The sequence below is a fragment of the Osmia bicornis genome, chromosome 3, assembly GCF_907164935.1.
Source record: "Osmia bicornis bicornis chromosome 3, iOsmBic2.1, whole genome shotgun sequence".
NCBI classification, from domain to species: Eukaryota; Metazoa; Arthropoda; class Insecta; order Hymenoptera; family Megachilidae; genus Osmia; species Osmia bicornis.
The window spans coordinates 4,659,322-4,686,384 of NC_060218.1; the positions used below are offsets into that span (position 1 = coordinate 4,659,322).

General features: G+C 44.0%; 1 protein-coding gene across 1 annotated transcript in view; it reads left to right on the plus strand.

Annotated features, from left to right (window-relative positions):
• LOC114871477 (protein O-mannosyl-transferase TMTC2) overlaps positions 1-22,926 on the plus strand; it is a 143,216-nt gene extending 120,290 nt beyond the window's left edge. Inside the window, exons 8-11 of the mRNA XM_046285286.1 lie at positions 19,249-19,389; positions 21,323-21,407; positions 22,219-22,778; positions 22,846-22,926. Coding sequence (XP_046141242.1) covers positions 19,249-19,389; positions 21,323-21,407; positions 22,219-22,550 — 558 coding nt within the window. The 3' untranslated portion in view covers positions 22,551-22,778; positions 22,846-22,926. The remainder of the gene's footprint in view (positions 1-19,248; positions 19,390-21,322; positions 21,408-22,218; positions 22,779-22,845) is intronic.
• Positions 22,927-27,063: the final 4,137 nt, after the last annotated feature.

The following is a 27,063-nucleotide window of genomic DNA, read 5'->3' on the forward strand; positions in this document are numbered from 1 at the left end:
TTCTCGCCGCATGCTCGACCGCATATGTGGCGAAATTCTTGCGAATTTGCCGGTTCCACGGTCTCGTCTGGCTCTTCCTTCCGCTCCTGCAGTCACCAACCATCGCGACCAGTTTATATTTTCCCTCTTTTTCTGTTTTCTTTTCCTCTCTCTCTCTCTCTCTCTCTCTTTTTTTTTATCTCAGCCTCGTCCAACTTTTTGGATACCAGCCGAGGGTAGACGACGACAACAACAGCTCGTACAACGAGCGTATCTTCGCGCTCGACTTCGAAAGGAGAAGTTTGCATTTTTACGAGTTTCTCTGTCCCTTTCTTTTAGAAGCACAGCCAACACCAGGCTGCCAAGCTACGCTGCTTTCTACGTGCACGAAGCGTGGCCGCGTTTTGTTCGGCGCATCGTCGTGGAATTCCTGCGCGACAATTTATACGAAAAGTATTTTTCGCCTCGACGTGGCTCTCGCCGCAGGCTGCCGCTCGTTGGATATACGTGTGTCGGTAAAAGGTGTACGGGAGGAAAACACGTCCCTGATACACCAAGAGATCCGCATTCCTTCCGGTTGCTCGTTGACGCGTACTACTTTTTTTTTTTCCAAATCGAAGGTAATTTCGTCTTGAAATCACAAGGGTGGAAGATTTAACAAAATGTAACACCTTCGAAGTGTTAATATGTCTTGAAGCGTTAAATTTGGCGAGCTGACTTGCAAGATTTCCGAAACATTTTCTATGAGAAAGGGGAAAGTTTCGCCTTTCCGAGGAAACATATTAAACAGCCCGAGTGTATCGGTCGTTTGCAACACTCCCACTTCCTTCGTGCGAAAGAATCATCAATATAAGCTGAAGATTCACGTCAATATTACCAGTACACCCTTATCTTTGCAAGATAAATTCGATCAATCATCGCGTCGATTAATCTTTACTAAATATCCATCTTTGTCAACCTTGATTTAACAAGAGGGAAAAATAAAAATGACAGAAGAATTTTAAGCACCGTCGAAATTACACCAGTTTCGAAAGTGAATAATGCTCTTGAATGAATGTGGGTCAACGATCGATTGGCTATAAATTTAACCACGCTGTTATTAACAGTAATATCAATAACCTACTCGTTGAAGTAAATTGAAAAATGACATTCGATCAAGTGCACCAATTACAGAGGCAGTAAAAAAAAAAAAGGGATTACAAGTCTCAACGAGGATTTTCAATGGCGCAATCCGCTTGCGTGTAATTTTCACGCTCGAAGTGGGCTGAAGCATCGAAACGCGAAATAATTTGTCGGCCCGTCCGCTGTAAAATACACCCGCGAAACGAAACAGATATCGACCGCGATTGCACGACTCGCCGATGAATTCGAATGCAAATTCAGGAAATTTCTAGTTAAACGGTATTAATAATTTATTGCCTGATGGCCATTTGGAATTTTAAGAAGCGACCACCGTTCCGTCCCCGTCCCTATTTATTATTCACCGCGCATTGCTTTTATCGTGTGCACGCTACATTACCCTGCCGTTCAACCCCCTTACTCCTGCACCCTTCCGCTGTATTACTAACTGATTACGTACACCTTGCCTCGACGAATCTGCTAAAAATATACGAGTTATTTTATAAGGTGGCACCGTCTTCCAAAATGGTAACTCGGATAAATAACGATTAGTTTATTTGAAGGAAAACCCTTAGCGACAAATCTGATGATTGGAGGAACTCTGGTACTGGCACGTTTCCACGGAAACTTTTCTACGCGGCCAGTTGATCCGCCTAATTGATTAAAGCCTTCTCGCTTTATCAGGGAATCCGAAATATTTGATATCGGGGGCAAATTGAAATTCCTCCGGTTCGAGCTTTTTGCATTCTGCCGAGGGAACGTCGCCGACCTGAAACCCCCTCTGGGAGACCGTGTCTCGCTTCGATCGAGCAGCGTTTTAAGTTTAAAATTGTCAGAAAGAATCCGAGCCGAGACGTCGATTCGATCGTTCGAAAGATTGCACCGGTTCAAATCGGGGAAAATCGAAGGTATTTTCACTCTGTCGAATATTGAATCGCGATAACCATCGCTGTTACAAGATCAACAATTTAAAAGTGAAATATTTTATAGAGAAATTAAAATAATTAATGGCATCAATTTAAACGATTCGTTCTTTGTTATCGAGTCTAGACAAGTCGAACACAATTAGCATCAGTTTAAATGAATAGAATAGCGGCTAATTATTATCTGTTTTAAATTCATTAAACTTGATTCGTAAAGAGAAATAAAGAAGGTGCCACTTGAGCGTTCTGAAATGGTACTCTGTAATCACAATACAAGCGGAAACTTTACGCTTTCGCGAGTTACATCTGTTTTCAAATGTACACTCTGTTCGCAGCGGCGTGCAATCAGATTCGAAAGTTTCAGTTTGTTGAATTATTCTCGAGTAACCCTTCTAAATAGGGTTCGATCGTCGATGCGCGAGGTAAGCGGGTAGAGAGTCCATTGCAGTTTCGTATAATTCCTGTTGGAAACGGGCTGGTCCGGCATTATAACTAGTTACGACGCGGGTAAAAAGTTTTCCCGAGGCCGGCTCGAAGTAATAACTCGAACGAGCCGGTTGGAAAAAGGACGGACAAACGTAGAAATAAGAGGGAGAGACGAAGCAAGCTCGTTCCCCATTCGACGAAAGCTCTCCGCGATGCTGTTCGCATAAGCCACCGATATCACTCTGCCAGCCAATTTAAAGTTACGATTCGAAAGGCTATCTCGTCGCCTGGACGACCGTGAATCCCGTTTCCTCGACCACCTTATCGTTCCCTACCGATCCTATTCCGCGCACCTTGCCCTCTTAGCCGAAAATATTTCTCCCACTTGTAAACCACTTATTTTCATTTTATTGGGAATTTAATTATTGTCTCATTTCTAACCCTATGTTTACACCGTGCCGTTTCTTATCGTCGCAAGAAATATCGGCGTATCTTAACCCAGAAACTCGCTACGATAATTTATATTTAAGAAGGTAGATAAGAGAATCACGGTGGTTGGGGTCACGGGACCCGGTTAAAAATTGAATTCACGACAAATCCGGCGTGGCCGAGACTTGGCCGGTTCGATATCGTTAGAATAAATGTTTAACAACGTGAGTTATCGAGGTGGTGGCAACCGTTGATGCCAGCCAGACTCGTTAAAATAAAGGTAAACGAAAATTGTTCACCATGTACGCGGTTTTATCGCGCGTGACGTGCTCCTGTGTCGTTCGTTACATATGTTAGGCCACCGTATCACGTGCCCGGGAACATTAAATCCGACGTAATTTACGTTTCGCCAAACTCCCAGATAAACCTTTGATCGTTCAGCCTGACCAGAGGTACGCGTAACGCGACGCAATGGAGCGTTGAAATGAAAAAAATTAATATTATTCATAACTCTATACACGTGTTCATTTGTCTTCTCATCCTTGGATAAATTATCCAGCAGCGCCAATTGGTCAGTCGACCAGCGGCTGATTCATAAGCGATTAGCAGGATTTAATTTATCGTCGTATTCGTTCGTACTTAGCCAGCAATTAGACGTGCCTCGTAATTTATCGCTATTTAGTCGTGGCAGGATTTATCGTCTTATTTCCAGGAGGCGAGGCGCAGTTAGAATTATTACACGGAATGGGGGTAACGCGCGGATGTACACACACATACCGGGTATGGAACGCGAACAACTCGGGAGAGAAACTCTCTAATGAACGTCAAAAATTTTCACCGTTTTTCCAGTAACTCAATGAAACGGACCGAGCGGTGATTTAAGCCCCGTAGCTGGCGTCAATTACCGCGCGTTGAATCGACGCGCGGATATATAATGTGGAAACACGCGGGGATGGCTATAAGGGATGAAAGAAACGGTGGATAGGCATAGAGGGGTGACATCGTTAGAAATCGAGCAAGTGTTTTTCAGGGTCGACGGAGTCGAAGAATCTATGGCTCGCTGAACAAACGCAGGCGACAATCACGGATCGTGATAATGAGACAATGAAGAGAGAGGGATAGAAAGAGAGAAAGCAGGCTTGCACAGACGCGAACCTATCGACCGCGGTTTCTGGAACGACAGAAAACAGCAGAGCCCTCGACGAACCGGCTGCACCAGCTTCGCTATCTATTATGAGCCGTTGCACTCGTAATTATGTGCCTCGGTTCGTCGGGATCGCAAAGAATTCGCGAACGTGCAGACAGTCAGCCGGCGTGCAGCGAGCGTTCCGTTCCGTTCCGTCTGCAACTTCGCGCGAAAGATCTTCTTTCATCCGCGTTTTCGTTTTACCCGGCCGCCTTTCACGCCGGATAATAAATGTACTCCCCCTAAACGTCGCGGTCGTCGTTTACCACGGGATGCTTCCAGTAGTCCACGGTACAAACGGGATTATCTCTGGACGAATTTACGCCCGGTACCTCCGTGAAACGGTGTCCAATTAGCAGAATGCGGGAATAGAATGGAGTATGCGGTGTAATTGTATCCGGAATATGTAAGAACGACAGCGGCATTCTAGGCGGTCTTGATTAATCACTCGAGGATACCTCATCCTGTAGTCGCGGTGTATGAATGATTGCCTTAAAGGAGAAAAGCGAACTCTGCCAGGGATTAGATTGATTTCGTTAGAGAAGAAAGGAACTGGTCGATATAGTTCGCCACCAGGAAGAGAAGGTTTCTTCTCTTTCCGTCTCTCTCTCTCTCTCTTCTTTTGGTCGTTTTCAACGGGGCATCAATTACGGCAGCAGCAAACTTCGCGACTTCGCGTTAATTCCGCGAGCATCGTTCGAGCGACCAACTTTCCAGAAGATCGTAGTCGAGAAAAAATTAATAACCGGAAAGTTTCCAGCCCTTTTTCATTTAGTCCCGGCCAACCGTGCCCCGACACAACACGGTATGGTGCGTGACACGCGTCGATTTTCGTTAATCAAACGACCCGGAGGGTTACTCGCCTCCACCCTTATGATCGTTCAATAAAAAAAAAGGGGGACGAGAATCATTATCGCTGTTCGTCTTTTGTTTACTTTCTTTTCCCCCTCGTCGTAGGTATCGTTTCGCTGAAATTCGACGTTATTCGAGTTCTATCAGGCTTCGTGAACAGACAACGACGATAAAGATCAACAAATAACTCGGAGATTGCGTTTTATTTTCTCCAGCAGGTACAGATTTCTGTGCCACTCGGTCACCACTTGTTTAGAATCACGATATTGCTTTCCTTTGATACAGAAACGAAGTTGTTCAGCGTTAGAAGGCATAGACTTTTTGCTTTTTCAATCCATTTTCTATTCGGCAAATGGACGAGAACTATTCCTTTGACTTAGACTTTTGTATCTCTGTTTTCAGTAGAACTTAGATTTTTGAATAGAAAACTTTTTCCTCGGTATTTTTTCTTCCTAGCACTATGCTCATCAAAAATCCTTCTATCGAACCAAATCAACTATACAAAAACTTCTTTGATCTTAATCTATTTATCGCATCATTTTTGACACTATTATTTATATCTTCTAATTATAAGAACAGAATTTGTTCTCAAAGCTCTAAATTAAATTTCTTAGAAATTCGAATACTAATTACCTATTCGACACCAGAGATATTAGTCGCTACATCAAGAAATTAGTCAATGTTTCCCATTGAGTAGCTCACCGTTCGCTCCTTTTGTCCAAAAAATAAGGGTTGCGCGGCCCTCTTTATATGTTGTTTTAATAACAGAGAGCCGCTTTGTGCTGCACTGTTTGAGTGGCTAATTAGGTGCTTGCAACCCTCCGAGCGACGCACAATGCTGCTCGAGGTAATTTCACGGCCCCTTCTACTTTTCATCTTCTCAATCTACGAACCGTTCCTCGTCCCTTCGCCATCCCCATGGCCCGTGCGGGCACATCTACATTGTACACGCGCGTACACACCCTCCAATCTCCATTCCTTCTCTACCCTATTTCGTCGACAACCCTGACTCGGACCTAACTTTCACCCACCTCCTGAATTCCAAACCCCATCCCATCCTGTCCCGTCCCGTTTCGTAATTTCACCAGGAATGCGTGCGACCTTCCACCACCTATCCTCTCTTGTTACATCGTAAATTCGTCGGGATCTCGTCAAATCCCTGGGAAATTCCTTTTTTTTTTTTTACTCGACGAATCTACTCCCTCAAGGACGATTCTCTGACAACTTAAGACCACCAGATTCACTTTTCATCGGCTTTCGGTGACGAAATCGAGCATAAGTGGATCGATGACAGGGGTTGAAAGGGAAACTTCGATGGACAAGAAGCAATAAGAGGAGGGTTGTCTTTCTTTCTTTTCTTTGGGACGTTTGCCGAAGGTCGATCAACCATTGAATGGTAAAATCGAACGTCACGTTCGCCGGTCTTGCGTCTCGAACACTCGGAGGGTTACCCTTGGGAACGAGACCACGACAAGCAGTGTTCGTTGCTCGCCCCGTAATAGACTCGATAATGTCCCATTCCATTCGACTACTTTTTTTCTACTCTCGATAGTGGCTCTCGGCTCCCTAGAGGTATTTTTCGGTGGGTCTACGCGAATCGCTTTCGTAAACCGACACCAGATATATAGAATGAACTCTCGTGAACGTATTGAACGTGTTTCGTGGGGGTTACTTGATTCGCGGAATTGGAAATAAACGAACGACAATGCGGACAATCGAGTCAGGTTTTTGTAACGTTTCAATATCATCCTTGTCAATTGCAAAACGTAATCGACGAATGTTTTGGAATATTTCATTGTAATTTTGATGTTTCTGTAACGTCCGCGTAAACGGACGTTCCGATAATCAAACATTCGTGGATTTTCAATCTGTCGAAAGTGTCGCACGCGTTTTCGACGATTTAATTTCAATACATCCAGGAAACGCGAACAGGAATTTTGATATCGTCATTATTCGGAAATTTCAACGGGATATTCTGTGCGATCGAGCGAACAGTACCTTAAGAGTGATTAAAATACGACGATGAAAGATGTCGATTTCCTGATAGAATGCGATCGCGCGGTGAAAATTTGAAATGAACGTGGTGCGCGTAGATTGCGAACTAAAGTCAGTTATACGAATACACGTACGTGTTTACAAAACAAATTGCGAACAAGCGCAACGATAAATCATTTTTTCTGCTGAATGCATCCAACACTTCCGTCTCGAAACTCACTTTCAATTAAATTTTCCCGACATATTAAACTCTCGCTTTTCACGCGCGAATGTACACACATGGTTTATACGAATTTGAACGGATATATTCTGAAGGGATGAAATTTGGAATTTTCTCACGCTTTTGTTTTTTTTTTTTTTTTTTTTTCAATTAATGCCATTCAAGCAAATCGCATCTAGTTTCTATAAACTCGCGGTTACCCGTCGAGTGTACGGCGTGCTATTCGTGTTCGTTCAATCGCGAAATACAAGCCGCCGGCGTTTCAGCAAAGTGGAACACGTCGATTGCGTCACGAAAACTCGAGGCGATTTCCAGGAACGTCGCGTCGTCGTGGTGGTCTCCGTAACCGGTGTTCCGTGGCTGGCTAACGCGTTCCTAAGGGCCGGTTGAAAACACCGAGAAGCTTTTAAATTACGAGGGAACGGTCGGCTCGAACGGCGATCCAACCCCCGACCGACCAACCCCCCTAGCCCGTACAAGTCTACAGGTTTTTGTGTGCAATTTTAATTTTAACGTGAGCCATTCCCCGGCAGCTCGCTCGCCATCGTACAGGCGCACTTTAATCTTCCAGAAGAACGTCCATTGTACACCCCACTCCACCATTTTTTCTTTCCTCTCCTTCGTTCTGTCACAGTTTTCTCCCACCCTCGTTGAAGCTTCGCGTGGCGGATGCCTTTGCGTGGGATAAAAAATTTAAAAAAAAAGGGAAAAAATGAATAATGCGAAAGAACGGCGCGTAAAAAGAGGATACAGGAGTAGGGGGAGATAGAATTTCTTGCGTCGCCATTCGGTCGAATTAAACACTTCCAGCTTGGTCATAGCAGACTCCTTTGTCACCTGGCGAGGCGCTGCGGTTCGTTCGGGTTTCACTGAAAACTGGGCCATTTGTTCTCCGTTCGCAACGAAAACGTAGAAACGAAGCGAGAAAGTAAGGCTTTTCATCGCGACTCAAGGCATTCAAAGATTGCGTCGAAGTTTCGTTAATACCACCGCGGTCTCGTCTTCTTTCCTGATTACTCCGCCATTTCATCGCTTCTTCTGACCATTTCGTGCACTCTCGACCTATTCGCGAGTCGATCGCAAAAGCATTTCACCGAGAGAAACGCGAACGAAACTGGGGGGATGTTTTTAAGTAATGAAATCCGCAAGCAGGCAGTCAGGCAATGGTTGCTAAGACGCTTATTACTGGCGGTCGTTTTACCCACGGACTTCTTGTTCGCCAACGAAATTCTGGCCGATTCAACGGAAACAGAAAAGGGGGAATGAAACGACCCTCGTTTAAATGGACCATTCGGTTCCTTGACGACGCTCGCAGCCAGGTTACGCCACGTACATTGCTTTCGAAAGATCTACCGCGAATTTATGTTTTTTCTATGGTCTTCGTCGAGGGTGAGTCGTATACAGGCTGTCGAAAAAAATAACGACCGTATAGAAAAACAGAAGACGCCAACCGAGTGAATAAAATCGCGAAATTTACGGTGCAACTTTTTATTCGTCCGCTCTTATAGAAACTTACCAATACTATCGAGCAGACAATAATACACTTCATTTAAGAAAAGTATAAAAATCTGAGTCCAGTTCTTAGAGAATAAGAGGAATCGCGTGCTTTTTCCACGGCACCGTTCTCACCAGACGTGGCTCGTGAAATTAAGAAAAATGACCGACTGCTATTCTCGCCACTCGCAGACGTCAAAAGCGAGCAGAGCTTCAAATCTCATCAGTCATATTTCCCCGAGTGCGATGCGGCCGGCAGGTTTATCGATTCCAACGGTCTGATTAAGATCGTCCGTATCCGCTGCGACGTTAATTCGACCGACACCCGCTTCCACGGGACAAAAACTTACTTCTGCGACCCAATATCAGACCCTTATTTCTTCAGCGATTCGCGAAAGAAAAATTTGCCAAGTTTTGCGCCACGTGCGGGTCAGCTGGCCACCCTAAAAGAGAAATAAATAGAAAAAAAAAAGAAATTGTCGAGACGGCCATACTCAGCCAGTAGAAATAATCACACCGTTCCCGTAGGATATTTTCCTCGCCCATAAAACCATAATTTCGTTTCTCCTCCTCCCCTCCCTCGTCCCTCCTTCTCTCTTCTTCTGTTCAAACTGAAAACAATTCCGAGCGATTCAATTTCCTTGCCGCGCAATTGAAGCAACGAGAGGGAGATAAAAATCATCCCCGGGAGCCAGAGGAAATTTCATTTCACCGGAACGATGTTCAAAGTATCGCGATACTTAAGAATCTGACCCGACCAGGTGTACCAACCGGCAATAGTTGGAAAGCAATGGCCGAGCGGAATCGTTGTAAGCGAAAAATCGTCAATGATATCGGGTGGCTTGTAACGAATTTCTGCGTTTTTCCTTTTATTGATTTTAACCGACTGGTCATTGTATCGAATAGGAAGTTCGCGAAACTGAGGTATTTGTTCGATGTGTATTTTTTTTTACTCGAAATTTTTCGAAACTATTTGTTTAAGAGCCAATATCCTGAATATCGCGCAGCAAAGGGTGAATGGAAAAATAAAATTCAATCAATTTGAATAGTTCGAGTACGAAAAATGGTATTGGGACTGATCGTATCGCTTTGAATTCCATTTGTACGATAACAGAAGCAACGATTAAATCAAAAGAATTGTAACTGGATACCTTTTATTATAAATTAAAGTAGAAGCTCGTCGAGAAATCTGACCTCATTATTGATTTCTCGTCCACGTGTTCCTACAGGATATTCTAGGCTTGGACCGCGCGAAAATAAACGCACCAAAGATCGAAGATGGGGTGGGAAAATGTTGCTCGGGACCCGCTGAAATTTAGTTCCCGAAACGAGGGTCTAATCGTTGCCGCGATATCTCTCAGGACTTTACGACGGTCGTCCACCCACACACACGTGTATAATCGACGTTCCCAAGAACGTTCCTAGGTTCACAAAGGGCGAAGAACACCCGGTCTGGCGGGGTACATTACGTTTCAAAAGTCTTAGAAAAATCTTGAAAACCAGGGTCAACTCGAATGTCCACTTTTAAACAAAATATCCTGAGATACATAAAATTTTTCTTAAACTTCCAAACTTCTTTCTGATTCCAAAGTTTTCCTCCAGTTTATCTGACATTTAGCAAGTGTCCCAGGACTTTTGAACGATAGTGTATACGATATAGTAGAAAGGAACACGTGGAGAAACGTTTCAGCGAAAATGTGTGTGTGTAGGTGCGGGTGGTAAAGCATCACCGTGAAGATTACAACGGAGTTTCGCCAGTTTCCGATGTTTTATCGCGATGACCCTCGGTCGCGTATCCCCGGCAGAGTACAGAGGCTAGCTGGCCGTTCGCCTGGAAAATCGGACGAAACTTTGGAATAATACGCTGTGGAAGTCCCTAGCTGTCTCTCTCCGTTTACCTAGAAGAAAACGATTATCAGGGATCCGTGATTCTCGGCGTCGAGGGACGCGTTGTTCCATTCATGGAATTTCATAGCGGTCGACTCGATCCGTTTCCCTAGGAGATGGAACTTTTCAAGAGGATGCCGAGCGACGTGTTCCATCCAGACGAAGGCGTGAATCTTTCGAATCGAGCGATTAGACGAGGGAAATGAAACGAAGTCGAGGGACCCGGCCATTAGCAGTTGGTAATTTCTTCGTCGTTCGACAAAATCAACCGAGAGACAGTATTTTATCGTCGTCTCGTTTCTTTAAGATCTTTGTTCTACATTTATTTTGAGATAGTCTCTGAATTTTTAGAAATAATCTCGTAAGTGTAAATTTTCATATAGTTCATCCCTTAGACTTAAATTTTTGTTATTATAAGAGAAAACGTCTTCTCTTATTTTCGAGTTTTCTGGTCTGTAAAGTTTCATGAAAATCTTGAACTCTTGAATCCTCTCGGTTCTCGACGCGAACAAACTGGACGAAAATCCGCGTCACATTTCTACTCTTTCCGTCGCCGGAGGGGAATGATTTACGAGCGACGCTGATAATTACTTTGGTTGCGTTAATTTTCGAGTCTGATTAAAACGTCGCGGTGAATCGGATAACGGCGGATAAACGGGTTGGAAAAAATCGTCTGGACGCCGTAGATAACCCCTCTCGCCAACCTTCCAACTCGACGGATGATTTTACATTCTCTTTGCTGTTTTTTAAGTAGAATCTCTCGTCTCCAGATTCGCAGGAATACCAGGCGAAGCTTTTGTTCTATAGCAGAGATTTGCTGGCGGATAGAAATCGAGAACGGGAAGCTGTATATCCCAGGGGATGATCCGTGCATTGCGAAAAATTTCGAAAGGATCTCTAAGCGATCGACATTCCGGAGGGGATCGAATGAAAGACAATTAACGGGAGATTGATAGAACGGTCGGTTATTCGAACGAGTGCTTGTAAAATATAATGAAATTTCAATAGTTTGCAACGTTTCCATCCCGTTGTACGATACTATCCAATATTGTATACAGAAATAATCGAAGAAAAGAAGAAATCCACGAACCATCCTGTTATGATAAAAATTTATGAATGAATGAATAATGTTTATGTTATATGTATTATTCAGAGACAGTATACAATATTTATTAATAATTAAAATTTGCATAACACAAATGACAGGCATGTTATTGGAAATATTGTTATTTATATAAACGTTAATTGACAGCTCTTTAATTAACACGTTAAATATATTTTTCTCACGGTTATTGATCGACTTGCGCCAAATAAAACCTGTAGACAAATCCGGTGGTCGTTTAACAATGATTTCATAAACATTTAATGAGCAGGATGGTTAAGCGCACCGGCGAAGAAGAAGAAAGTTCGTCAGAACGTAAAGACCTTTTAGCTAGGATAGAACTTTTAACTACTGGCCGGTTGCTCCTTTTTTCCTTCTCGCCGTTAGCTTTATGACGCGAAACTAGACGCAATAAACATTCTATTGCCCTGGCCTCGTTATCTTTGCCTTTTTCTTCTTTTCTCGCCAACTAGACTGCCGTAAATACTTTCTGCAGTTTAATAAAAATTCCTACCGAGCCAAAATGAAACTTCGACAAACATGAGGATTATTAGTTATCGAGTTTTCTCGATTTTCCTCTTCTTCTTTCGTTCAACCGTGTATTTTTCGCCTGCGCCGAGTTACATAATTATCCTGAATGTTTCCATGATTCTTAGAATATTCGAAAAGCTTAAAACGTTTGATTCCTCGTAAATTGATGGCTTATAGGCATCTAGATTGGTCGTCGTTAATTGCAGACGGATAATTAATTTTCCGAAGGGTTAATCGTGAAATAACGCATTCGAAGCTCGTCGGTAACCGTCTCGTCATCGCTCAGAACAATTCCTCGATGCGATTATCGCGAGTTTCCATTCCCCTCGTGGGAGATCCTCGATATTACGCGACCATAATACGAAACGAGTAAATGCGGTTGAAATTAAAGCTCGAACGACCCCACCCCCTCCGCGACGTCAATCGGATCGCAGACAGAAATTAATCCATTCGCTGAGCGCTCCTAATTCAGACCGGTGTCTGATTGTTCGTTTCGCTTTGCAATCGAGCGGTTCGAGTCCCCTGGAGGATCGTCTTCGAGAACCATTCGAATCGCGAATAGCGATGGGATCGATCCGATAACGTGATCGTTCAATATCGATCATTCAAGAAACATATAGATCTTGGAAAAATTTTAATTTACAACACTTAAATTCGACTGCAATTTTTCATCGAATAAAAAAGTGAGAATGCTTTCTCGAATATAGGTTGGCACTAGATCAAAAGGGATTAAACGGCTGTAAAATCTTTCCTGTAATTGATACCTATCGATAGTACTGCCTCGATAAATCTCAAATCATTCACCGTATTTCAAAATCGTCATAAAAGTATCAATTCCGTGCGCGAATGTATCAAAGGATATCAAGACAGGTCTCGATCCCATCGCTTGGTATCGTGGAACGAGGTACGATTACGATGGAAGAAAAATGGCCAGGGAATTAGAAAATCTTTTTCTGTTCGTTTTAACGATGGAACGGGGCTGGTTTGGTGCGCACCGGTCGCCAGAGTTGCGCCCGAACAATCGATTCAGCCCGTTCTGGAACGCGTAAATTTCGAATCGTTTCCCGGCTAGTTGAGTCGGTTGAACAATTTTCGTTGTTTGCGTCGGCCCGCTCCGCGTATTTGTCTAATGTAAATTTAATACAAGCGCGGCCAGGCTGAATTCGAAATAATTTCGCGAAAGTTTCAGCCGGCTTACACCTCTAGAGTTTGATCAATTTTCCCTTTCCAACGAATATTGTTTATTCTAGTCGAGCGTGTGCGACCACGTGCACGAGCGGGCAACCAGCTAACGGGTATTTAATGAAACTCGGCTGCGGAATTAATTTGGAAATTACCATACGCGTCGCGAGCCAACGACGGCCTTTCGTCGGCTATTCACGTACCGCGAAACACCTGAAAAAACCGTCAACCTGACCAACCAGCGAAAATCTGAATGGATTAGAAGCGAGCGGTTAGTGGATCGCAAATTTTCCATTTCTAACTACTTAACTGCATTCACGGCGAAATTCTCTACAGAAATAGTCCGTACGTTCCAAATCGAGCGTCAATTAATCTGCAATTAAAAAGTCGAACTGGTTCTCGATCAACTTGCCAGAAATCCTTCTCGACTTTTGCTAATTCCTCTTTAAACTTGCCTAATCCTCTTCAGTCACGTTATCGACTGCTATCTTTTCCTGCGCTCTTCCGGCTAATTAAACATCCATTATCTTCTTAAAGATCGCGAAAATATCTTCGGCTCTGTTTTCGTAATTATCAAACTCCTACGGCGTACGTCGCGTTAATCAGAGTTTTTGTCGAATGATCACCTCGTAACATCGTGACGATGACAGTGAACGGGATTAAAGTTCGAAGCAAGAACGAAGCGTCGACGGACACGTTGTTCGGGCATTAAAGCGACGCGATTAAATCTCTTCCCAACACGAAGTAAAAAAAAAAAAAGAGAAAAAGTTATTTCATCCGTCGCTCGACCGGCTGCATGCACGCGTCGTTACCTGCATACGTGTCGGGAATATATCTTAATCCGCTGAAGCCCCGGCCTGAATATTTATGCGAGCCACCGTTTGCGTTGTAAATCGCGACCTTTATATTTTCGTCGAACGCCGTTACGTTACCTTTTAATTGAAATTGCTTGGACACTAGCAGATGGAACCCCATCGTATAGCGTTTCGATATCGATTCGTAATTATACGCTCCTTTCGTATTAAAAAGAATCACGAAGGATTTTTGCAGTTTACAATTAGCGGCTGATTTTTTGTGGCATCGACGTTCTCTTAGTACGTTAATTACCAGTATCAGTAGTATTAACCAATGAATAATCAGACGCGATTGAAAGCGTCGAAGCGATTTCCAGGAAACATTAGCAATATTTCAGGTTCAAGTTCTGCATTGAAACGAGCGACGATTGCATTTCCAACATGAAAATCAACTCTCCCTTTCTTCTACGCCGTTAATTAATGGTTTTTGCAGCAATAACAGCAAAAAGCATTAATGGTGTTTCCAAAGAGCTGAAGCTGGGAGTCTCGTCGCAAAAGCGGAAACGAACGGGGGTCCTCGACCGAGGGACGGTTCGTTACCCCGTTCGTGGGTATAAATCAAAGGCGTGGGAGGGCAGCGGCCAGATTTCAAATGCGCGAAACGCGAGCCCGCAATTTAATCCAATTATCCTCGCCGATTAGTCCTCTTGCGTATCGCGTGCTGCTTCTCCTTTCGGTGCTCGAGCCCACAGTCAGTCACCTAATTGGCCCGCTCGACTTACCGCTCTAATTGTTTGTCCCCGTGGCTTTGCGACTCGGTATTCGAGGCCCGACCATCGACAATCACGGCAATCACAAAGACGTGACGACCGTTCGAAACCTGTTCGCACCCGCTGCATCTCCGCGATTGTCCTCGCGAAACCTTTGAACATAATTATCGACGAATCAAACGCGCTCCAACTTCTGATCCCAATAATTCATGGATCGTTTCGCGAAACCGGAAATCGTCTGTCGAATATACATAGGAAAGTTTCGTATTTTGCACGATAAAAAGCTGAGTGATCCTTAATATAAATTTCGAAGTCTAAAAACAGTCTGTATCAGTGAATATTGCTTAAAAGGGATCGTTAGCTGTCGGATGAATAGATTCGCAACTCTAGCTAAGGAGATTCAAAGCGAGACGTTAGGCAACCATTAAGGTAATTGAAAATCTTGCAGTCAGCGAATATCTTAAAGCGTCAAAGTATCAAATTATCAGTTTCCTTAGAGCAACAAAACGTTTGCCTCCGAGCGACGAATATCTACTCGTTTGAAGCTGAAATGCGATCCCTTTCCAATCTCGTGCTTTAATTTCCATTCTGGCTCTATATAGCCAGCGATAAAACACTTTCTTCTCCAATGAAAAATTGCAACAATTCTGATAAGATCCTCTCATAAATCTTTGATAAGGTTGACTTGAACTTTGTTGTCCATATACGAGTGGTGTAAGTAGTATAGGTCAACGTAACAATGAAACGTAACATAACTTTCCATGATTAATTATTAATCAATTGTTAATCTGGTCTAGGTTAATTATTTATCGCCACTACGTTTCTGGAAATTAGTATGCTGTAATATTAACACATTGACTGGCGCAGTAGAAATGCTCATCATTAGTGCGACACAAGGATTGATTATTAATTTTGTAATCTAACGCATCGATTTGCTGTTTCGTATTACCGATGTAATTTTTGTAACATTAAAAGTTTCCTTTGTGATATTTTATGATTATAAAAGGGAGATTACATTTGACAGTAGTCATTTTATTACATAGTAAATTGTACAAAGGGATGCACCAAAGTTGCAGAATACCTTAAACTAGTAATTAATATTTCATTTGGCTACATTTGACATTTAAAAATATTAATTACAAATTCAAAATTGAATACCATGCACTTTCTGTAATAATGAAACCTTTGATCATTATTTTACAAAGTAATTAAATCCTCAGATGGGACTCGTAAAAAGATAAATTAAAGCGTTAAGCAACGAATTCTGAAACTTATCGTTAATTATTCATCGAGTGTAACGTTAATCCGAGGTGCTATACAACTGGTCGCGAGAGGAGGAGTGGTAGATTCGACGAGGTAGGAGAAATTTGAAAATTTCGAGGAGAATGTTCTGTTAATTTACCGGCTGGTAGGAGCCAGCTGGTAAATCAGGTTCCGAGCTTGATTAACCATTCATCCGGTAAAGCGACTACTTTCGTCGCACCGACTACTTTCCTCCCGATATCGTCAAGTTACGTAATCAGGCAGAAAAAAGGAAGAAAGGAGAGGGAAAAAAAAAGGAAAAACAGAACTGTTCTGAGAGCGTACTAAACTGCAGCACTACGATCGTTCTGAATTCCTTGTTAGAACCGGCCGTGAATTTACGTCCCTAATTTTTCCCGGAGGAACGGCACACTCGTGGAACAATGGACGTCGAACGACGCACAACTCGAGATGCTCCTCTTCTTTGTGCCCTGTTCTGTTGCCTATAACTCGAGGGCGTATTTTCAACGGAATCGTGCTGCTCTACTGTGCTTGCGTACGGCGCGGAGCACGTTACTCTCTCGAAAAGCGGTTCGAGCGCAGCCAACGATCGCGAGGAAACAAGCAGATAGCTACGACTATCTTCTCGACAAAAGATTTTTAATATGCTTCTATGTAAATATCTACAAAGGATCGTGCTGTTTCACCGGAGTATTGAATAGCAAACTCTTTTGTTAGACGTTGTTGAATTTGTAACCCAGTTTGCAAGATACCTTGGAAAAAGAATTTCTTTATGCGATTACCCGTTATTTCTCTTATTTAATTTAAAAAAAAAAGATTTCTGTTCAAAAATATCGTCGAACCGGAAACAATTAAGTACGAACGAAACAACAATGAACAAGCAAAGAGAAGAGAATTCTTTTTGTTTCGTCAGGAGCAAATGTTTCACTAGGGAAACTCGATTGGTGAATCGATTGTCACCGGCGTCTCTTTGACGTCTCGAACGATAGAGCGTCGTTTCGGAGAAATCCTCGATCCTCGAGAAGACGTTTTTCGATGCGGCAAGCATCGAAAGGAAGCGGAGCTCGAAGTGGATGCGAGGAGAAGACGTTTCGAGGAGGCGATTGTCGCGAGAATAATGGCGACGGACGTCGACGAGGTCGGCCATGCAAAAGACATGCATATCACAGGTTTGAAGCGCGGCTATCCCGACGGCTGAAAGCGGCGGCGCGTAATACTCTTCTGGAAAAGTAGTCCAAGTGAATAATGACTCGGCACAATGGAGTTTCGAGACCTCTCGGTGCTCGCAACTTACCCTCCGGGCCTGCATTCTTTCCTCCCTGTATTTACTTTTCTCTCGAGCGCATTAGCGCTCGGTGTGCGCGAGAGTTCTCTCGCGGTTTCGGTACGGGTTTCCTTTAAATTTTTCATCGTTTGCGGTCCGCGCTTTGACGGGGAATTATTCAACGGGTCCCGTCGCGGCACAGAGGCCGCCGTATCGTTACCGTTTCACTGAAGGAATCGCGCAGGAAAGAAAATTCATGAGCGGTTTACAACGAAGCGACGTCGAAAGGACGCGCGCGTACCGAAAAGAGGGCTCGATAAAACGGGACGATTCGCAACGCGTGTCCGTGGAAACTGGTTCAAGTGAATAATGACGGGAAACAATGCGACCAAGTCCCGTTTCGCTTTTGTAAAAAAGCACCACGCGTTCTTTGACGACGCGCCCACTTTCCTCGAGCCGTGCAATTGCTTTCACCTTTCGAATGCAACCGCGAGAAACGCGTAGTACCTACGTCGCATACGCGATATCGCGATATAAAGGTTTCTTAAGAAGGCGTTGCTTTTTAAAGAACGCTTCAACTTCCCACGGGCTTTTAGAGCCTCGATGCTGTAAGATCTATTACGTGTGGAATTTTCTGAGAAAAATGGAGTAATTTCTTCTTACGTCGGCTTGACTTGATTTTAAAGGCTATTAAACTCAACAATTTTCAAACAATATTTATCTTCAAAAATGTAAACTATCGAAAGAGGAATCCATCTTTTTTTCCCATCAATTTCTTAATTTCAGAGGTTCAGTTCTCGAATCGATTCGAGTCGATATTCAATTTGATAGGTCTGTCGGAGCCGACCTCGGTGAACAAAGAATCCGATGGTAAGCGATAAATCATCGATGGCGCGTAGCGTCGTTGATCGAATTCTTATGAATCGTGCGATTCCTCGTCGAATTGCTGCAGATTACTCTGGCTCGATCGGATAGCAAGAATTTCCACGGGAACGGGCGCGGGATCCATCGAATCACGGGGCAATCGGGTCCGTCGAGTCAGTTGGATATTCGACCTCGTTCCCTTCCTCCGATGCTCTTTGCCATTTGTCTTCTCCGCCCGCGAAAGACTTCTCCTCGGGCATTCCCCTTCCTTCTTCCATTCCTATCTCTCTCCTTCTTCCTTCACTTTGCTTCTTCCAGCCAGCACACCCGGCACGAACAAAATCATAAAAGTTTTAGTCTACAACTCTGGGACGCGAGGCCAAGCCCCCGTGTGCTCGGAAAGAAGCTTTTCGGTGTTAGTCGTTCCGTAACGTTCGCAGTCGTTTGTGTTCCCATCTTGTTCTCGTCTATACGTGTTCACCACCCCCATCGAACCACCCCTTTTAGACAGCCGTACGTGTTTCCCGGTGTGTAGACATCCGTGTACGTATGTGTACCTCCGTAAGGGGTTGCATAGGTGTGTATGTGAGAAAAGTGTGGCGGCTGGGCTCGAGTTTCGTCAGCCATTAGCAGCAGCCGTTGGTCCTGAAAATCAGAAAACTTCCGAAACTGATTCTCCCCCTTTTCGAGCCAATTACTTTCTACCGTTGCGGATTTATCGTACGCGGACCGATATTAATAGCCACTCCAACGCTGCTCGTTAAAATTGCACCTTTCCTTTTTACTTTTTTAACATGGGTTGTTTGAGAGAACTTGGAATTTTTTTTTTTTATTGAAATTGGATGCGAGTATTGTGAGAAAAATTCAGGAGATGAAAATATACTCGAAGGGTGGAAAGGGGAATAAAAAATATATAATGAAGTTAAAATTCTTAGAAGTAATCCTGACGATTAAATCGTATGTTACAGAGCGTTTACAATCTACTGGGAGAAACTCTATCGAGGCTGCAACAGTACGCGGAGGCAGAAAGGTGGTTCCAAGCAAGTTTGGCCAGCCAGCCTGACCACGTGCCGGCCCACATCACTTACGGGAAACTTTTGGCCCGAAACGTAAGTAGTTACCAGTTTTGGATCGCTTCTCTTTCATCAGAGAGCAGATCCAGTTTCCAAGTTTACCACGGCTCGACCGATATCGTTCAACGGAATTTCGCGATCCTCGAGATACCGACGTGGCTATCGAGTCAAGATATCGGTCGAAGAAAAACAGAGAATCGGTAAACTTCTTGATCCTCCTTTCCTCGCGTCAGAGGATACTCCTCTTCGGAACAACCTTTGACACTGTTCTATTTAAAAGGTAGCTGATTTTTCGAAAATAGTATTTCAAATGTTGCACGATTGGAAAGGAGAAAAATCACGTGGATAGGTCGGGGTTAGGCGAACGAGACTTATCGTCTCGAATTTGAAAGGACAAACGACGTTTCCTGATAACCTGGATTGCAGGTGATCGTTCCGCGAGTCTGACCACGTACCGACCCACATCACTTAGCGAACCTTCGACTCGGCACGTAAGTAGTTAGTACTATTTCGGCGGCGCGGTGCGCCGAACGATAGGCCGGGGAATCGGTTGACCCACATCACTTAAAGGGAAGCCAACCGCTGACGGGAAACAGCGCGCATTTAAGCTGATTCTGCTCGATCCACCGACCGTTCCGTGTTCCGGGAAAGCCAATCGTTGACCGGAAACCGGTATTTCTCGTGAAAACATATCTAACACAACGGACGATTACGCTCACTGAACCGAGAAGAGATTCGAGACCCGTGATGTTCTACCGTACGTGTCTCGTTCACCGAACGAGCTTCTACCTTCTGTTTTCCTTTTGCAAATGTACCAATAGTTTGCGATCAATTAACGCTGTATTGCGAACGTGACGCGGCTATTTAATTAATGTTTGAAATTGCTTCCATTGTCTTTTCGTTGCTCGACGTTAATCCATTCGTTTCCAAAAGTCGAAAATATATTATTTCGAAGATGTGAAATATTCACTTGTAACAGTGTAATTATCATTAATCGCTTCCAATGACAATTATAGATTTCTAAAACTAAATTTCAGAAGTAATACCTTGTCAACGGTAGCGAATGTGTTAATCAACTATATTATTTAACGCGAGTGCAGCGCAAACATTGCCGTCAATTACATAATACACTTAATTGTTTGAAATCATAATAACCAACGGAATTACTAATTTTCCATCGGTCCCACGGCGCGTTCAAGCAGTCCATTGTTGTAAAATGATTTTAAATTAATTATCCGTGAAACAAGCCCGGCCACTTTACATACGATAAATTTTAATTAATTCACCAACGTTAATAGTGTAACGTTTTTCATCGTAACCTGTGACAATGGTTATTGGCTATCGTAACTAAGCAACATGGATCTGCGGCAAACAAACCGAACCGAAGGAAAATATAATAAACCAAAGAGAGTGTTACGATGCGAAGAAAAAGTGGCCACCTGTACAAACGAAAACACGCTATCGTTCTTTATTTCGTTTCAAAGCTTCCTCTTTCTCTCTCTCTATTTTTAAATCACAGTTTCAAATGCGACGGAAAAACAACAGGGGAAAAAACGTTAGTAAACGCAAACAAGCAACGCGGATCGAAAACAACAGCTCGGAAAATATCCTGCGAAATGTTACCCTCCGATTTGTTACGGTCTGTTTTGTAAGAGCGCCATTTTTTGTCTTCGCTTCGGTAACGCTCGTTCCGCTGGACAGGAAGTCCTCGCGAATAGGCGTGTAAATTACGAGACGCGTCACCGGAAGGGTCAATGGAAAAGTCAGTATCGGTAAAACGATTCGCCGATAAACATTCGCCTCTGTAGACAATGAATTTTCATTGGCCCGCCTTTTCGAGGTCGCGGAGAACCGTACTCAAGTTCCAATTCCATCTTTTACAAGAATTGTCCTTCTGGTCGAATCTCAGCCGCGTTCAAACAAATTTGGTTATCGATCGCTTATAAAAATGTTGTATTTTATTTTTCAGTCGAGCCGTGTGCTGGAGGCTGAAAGATGGTTCCTCAGAGCCCGTAGATTAGCACCGGACGACTCGAGCGTGCATCATCATTACGGTAAGCATAATCATTAGCATTCTTGATTATAATTACGAGATAGGATAGCCGATATCAACGAGACGCATTAGTTCGAGCAAGCTGCTCGTCGTTGTCGAGTAAATTGGAGTGGCCTCCGACAGGTTCCTTCTTTGACCCGTGGTAGCGAGCGGGTAATTGATTCCTCGGAAAGTTTGCGCGCCACGAGAACATTACGAATTCCCCTGGTGTCGAAACAAAAGAAAACAAACCCTCGTAAAGAGGGCCGAGAGTGAAACGAACCACGCTGGATAACCGAGATTTTTCGAGATTACTTTAATAAGGAAGATAAGAGGATCGTAGATTCTTTAACTTGTTATAAACACCTGTATAATATTCTCCCGAGGGATGAAAGTAGACGTTGAAGAACAAGAACACGATAATCGAGGAGGGTGAAATTTAAGGATATCCTGTATTCTTTTTCTTTTTCTTTTTTAATTGAATTTCTTTTGGATATTGACAACATTTTCAAACTTTTTACCACCCTTTCAAAATCTCGAGCGTACAGAAGATTAATCTACTGGTCGAAAGGAGTCACAGTGGAGCGGTATTTTTAGGTGATAAAAAAAGCACGCGCTTTATCTCTCTTAGTGACACACGTCATTAGGCAGTGGTCCGCGAAACGTGGCGTGATATATCGCGTGGAAATTTACGGCCGTCCTAGGGCGAAGTGGTGGCAAAATATCGGAGACGTTTCTCGGCCACGCCTTCTGACGGAGTTTAAAGAAAATCTGAAAAGCGTCGAGGGACGGTCAGCACGGGGAATGTACGGTGAATTTTCTTTGATTTTCAGGACTGTTCCTGACGTCGCAGGGTCGACTGTCGGAAGCAGCGGAAGAGCAGCTTCGCGCGGCGGAACTTTCCAGATCCGATTACGAGCTGTCGATGGCGGCAGCGTCCGCGCTGCGCCAAGCGGACCGGCTCGAGGAGGCCGAGGTGTGGTACAGACACGCGGCAAGGCTGAGGCCTCACGAGGCACGAAGTCACACGAATCTAGGCGCGATTCTTCACTTGAACGGGAAATACAAGCAAGCTGCGGCGGCGTACAGCGAAGCGTTGAGGCTTCAACCCGGTGACGCAACGACGATCATGAACCTGCACAAATTGGCGGCCATTTTGGCGTGACCTCGTGACACGAGGACGTGGTCGAGAGACAGCAACGAGAGTGACGAGTGTGTGTATAATAAGAGCGAAGGAAAGACCCTCTACCGACTCGCCGTAATCCCTGACCCCATCACGTCTCCCCGATCTTCCTCCCGATATTCGTTTATATCCGTCGATCGGCGCGACAATGTCATGGGACAGAAGTATCCTGGCACCTTGACGCGCCGTCGACTCGTATCGCCTGCTATGGTATGTAAAGAATAAAGCTTCCTTTATTTTTCTCTAAAGAGTCGTATAACATTTTCTTCTTTTATAGAGCAACACACCTCTCCTGTCCTTTGCTTCCTGTTACCACCTTCATTGCCATGGACAGTCATCGATGATTGGTAACTGGATGTCAGAAATGTAATATTCTCAGATGATTAAAAGAGGCAAAGTGGAGTTTGATAGTAGGAACGATTAAGGCTCGAGGTGAAATGTCAAAAGGTTCCGATTGAAAGGAAAGTCGCCGAGGGATCGAGGCGGGAACACGGGAAACGAAGGTAAGTAATATAATCGTGAAAAGTTGAACAAACAGTGGAAAGGGTTCGTCGAGCAATCACGATAGAAGAGCTTTTAAATTCCCGAGGAATGGCTTCTTGAACTTTCCTCAAGGTAGCCATGAATCACCTGCGAACGGTCAACTCTCCACCTCTGTTCTGTTCGAAAGAAAAACGCCGAGGGCGCTCGAGCCGTTTGACCCTGATTTCTCGGTTAAGGTGGAACAGCGTCGTGTTACGGGGCGTTTCGCGCGAATTTTCTCACACCACGGTAAAGTCTGTGAAGCTCCATTAATATCGAATCTATTTGCACGACGGCACCGACTGGAATATTTAAGTTTACACTTTAAATCACACCCCCGAGCGAGTGGCTGTTACGCGGTAGCTCGACAAGGATGAAGAAGAACACAGAAGAAAAAGACGGATGAAGGTAATACCGCGAGAAAGAGAGACACCGGAAGCCGAACGAGAGACGGAGAACGGTAGAGAGGAACGAGGAGGAAGAGAGAATATAGGAAAAGGTAAGAGAGAACGAACCCACCTGTCGCTCCCGTTGGGGTGACAGTCTCACGACAAACACTCGACAGGTGCCGCACCGGTTACCTACCTTTATTCCCCGCGAAGAACTCGCTTCGTTATCTTTAAAGCGGAACTCGTCGACTCGTCAGGGACGAAGGAGTGCTTCGTTTAGTCGTTTCGGTCCGAACCAGGTCGCGTGCCATTTCGTTTCCACCTTTTACAAACTCTCCGCAACTTTTACTCTGTCTTTTTCGACCATTCTTCGGTCTACTGCATTCTTCCCGAACTGGGATCCCTCGTTAACCCTTATTTGGATCACGACAGTTCCAATGGTTCTACGAATCTTTCGCGTTAATAGAATTATTTGAAAAATTCTCGAAACTCTTAACAATTCTACTCTCGAATCAGCCCTTGTCTGGTTAGCGGTTTGTTGCTTTCGATTATTGTAAGTGGCTTCGAAAGTCGGACAAAAGAAACGACAATCGTCGAAGAGAGTTACTTTCCATCGAAATAAAAGACTTCTCCACCCTGTCTCGCTTGCCAGCATCCGTTTCTTGCTGGTCGTTCGAGTCACGATACTCCCTTAGCTAACCCCTCGGCATGCTTCTTCTCTAAATGTCATTGATTTTTAGCGGCGAACCCGTCGGTAAGACAATTTAGGGTGGAACGTCTCGTGCTCCCTCGCCCTTTTTATTCCCACAACCTTCTCCTTGTCCTCGCTTCTTGCTATCGTGCAACCTTTTTCCATCCCCTTGTCGTGCCACGTCGTTGTTTCTTCCCTCGACACGCCTTCGCCAGCTAGACCGACGTATACCCACTTTGCTTACAGATTAAACGTATCCTCCTTTCCTTTCTTCTTCTCTTATTTCGCCCACCTTCACCGTTCAGCCACGTTAATTCTTATAATTACTCACAGTCAAGACCGCTTTAACGTCGACTGATTTTCTAAGTATGAAGCAGTGGAATTGTAAATAGCTGTCTGGTCTTGATCGATATGCTTCTGTTTCTGTAACTACATCTCATAAGATATTATCTTATACAGGGGAGTGGTAGTACGATTACTTGGACTCGAGTTCGAGGGCTGTTTGTATCCTATCTTGATGGAATATTACATATTCCTGGCAAGTAATAGGACTGAACTTCTGTCGTACTGTAATTCTCACTGCCGAAGGACCTTTGGTCGACACTGAAACTTTCTCTGCGCTCTGTTCTTAGTCCGATTACTAGCTTTCCAATGGCAGTAGTGATTTCCAATGGCTATATCTTGGAAATCTAACATTTTTCTCTATATTTTACTTAATTTCACTATCCCCTCACAATTTTAATTTCTCCTCATTTGCCTTCAAGATTCTAACACTTCATTTTGAAATTTTTAACTAAAAATTAAAATAGTAGAAATTTGTCGAACACATACCAAAAGGGGTATTCTCTGTTCTCAGTCCGATTACTAGCTTCCCAATGGCTTTATCTTGGAAATCTTCTAACATTCTTCTCTCACAATTTTAATTTCTCCTGAATTGCCTTCAAGATTCCAGCATTTCATTTTGAAATTTTTAACTAAAAATTAAAATAGTAGAAATTTGTCGAACGCATACCGAATGAGGTATCCTCGTGCACGATTATTCCAGCGTCCAACATCCCTCTCTATTTTTCACAAGGTTCGACGTACGCCGTTTGTCTACTCGGCGTTCCCTTATTGACATTCCTGCCTGCACGCTTTTCCGCTTCGTCTTACGTTCCACGGAGAGTAGCGCAATAAGAGATAGGCCAGGGAGACAGGCGGACATTTATTATGCCGTAGGAGTCCCCGAAGAGCCGGTCGACCTCTCTCGATACAAAAGCACCGCGAAACAGAAGGGCCGTGGCTCTCTGTGAAGAAGCCGGTGAAAAGGCTGGAGGAGATGCGGCGTGGTTAATGGCGTCGTTCTACGGTTCGCTCGTTCAAAACGGGGCTTGAAAGCCGGGATACAGATAGCAGCTGGTCGCTGTTTTGCGATACGGTCTACGGGGTTTAACACGCGAACGACCGGGATACGCTGTTCCCGTCTACAATCGGGATCATTGTATCTTCGTAAAATCAGGATTATTAGCGACAAAGATGTTCTGAAACCAACCGTTTCTATTATATCCGCAGGAAGCTGAAGATACTCGTCGCCTTCTTCCTTTTTTTATACTCTTTCATTTTTACACGCCCTTTATCGACAAACGATTCAGAGGTAAGAAGAAACGATTTAAAGCTTCCTTTCTGTGAACAATCGAACAAAGTCGTTATTGAAGCTAATTTCCTGAAGAAAAATCACTGAACATTAATCCGTGACTCGGAATCAACCGGAATAAAAAGAATCAAGCTGAAAGTTCGTTCGATCGTGAAAATTCGAATCGCCGTGCAATCTTCACCGACGCGATAGTATTTCTTTCGAAACGAAGAGGAAAGTTCGCCGGGTTCAGGGAGCAAGAGTTTTAAATCCGTCTTGGTAGAAAGTCGACGAACGAGATAAACGATTCGAGAAGAGACGTCGTGTTAGCCGTGAAAGTAAAGGTTTTGTGTTTCTTAGCGCGGCCAGCCTTCCCTTTTCCCGGCTGAAAAATCTTCTTTAATTATCCCAGAAGCCAGTCAGGATTAAAGGGAAAGGAGTGGTAAAACGGCTCAACGCCGGCCAACGCAAACAACGTCTCGACTGATCCTATTTCTCGATCGATAAGTAATTAAGAGGGATTGTTTAGGGTTTAATGATATTAGTAAGATAGATCGTAGGAAGAAAAGGGGATATGAATAAAAAGTACAAAGTTCTTTCGACATCTATCAGGTAGGCGTGCACAATGAGAGGTAGCAGGTGCGGCAACGATGAAATATTCCGTAGGGTCCTGTCATTCCGAGCAGTAAGGTCAAGTAGCGTTTCCCGCTGTCTATCCCGTACGCTTTCTTTTGGACCTATCCTGATTTATACTTTAACTCGGGTTGAGACACTGAAAAACGGCCGTTACAAAATTCACCAGCCGACGACCACTCGGTGAACGAGAATGAACCAACTGGTACATAATTTATCTTCGAAACGAACGTGCGATTGTTGTACCGGTAAGAAACCGTAATATGTTACAATTTATTTGTAGCGTAAGGTCAAATCAAAGATTCCGTTTGAACGGAAGGGAAGGGCAGCACGCGTGATATAAAAGGGAGTGCCTCTTTTTCCGGTTCCTAGATTTCAAGGATTGGAACCACCCCTAAGCTGACGCAGGAGTTTCTACCTTGAAGGGATCGTAGTACTCTAAAATCCCCAAAAATAGGCTTTCCTAAGAATGAAGATAAATCGGTGGTGTAATTCTTTACGTTTGAACACCTGCTGCTCGAATTATCTTTTCCACTTTTCTCGCATCGCATTGTAAACGGTGCTCAACAGTTTTAGCGCGGGGATATAATAGTAAAAAGATTTTCCCTCGATTCCTGACGATTTCTCGAAATAGCGAGCGGAGGATTT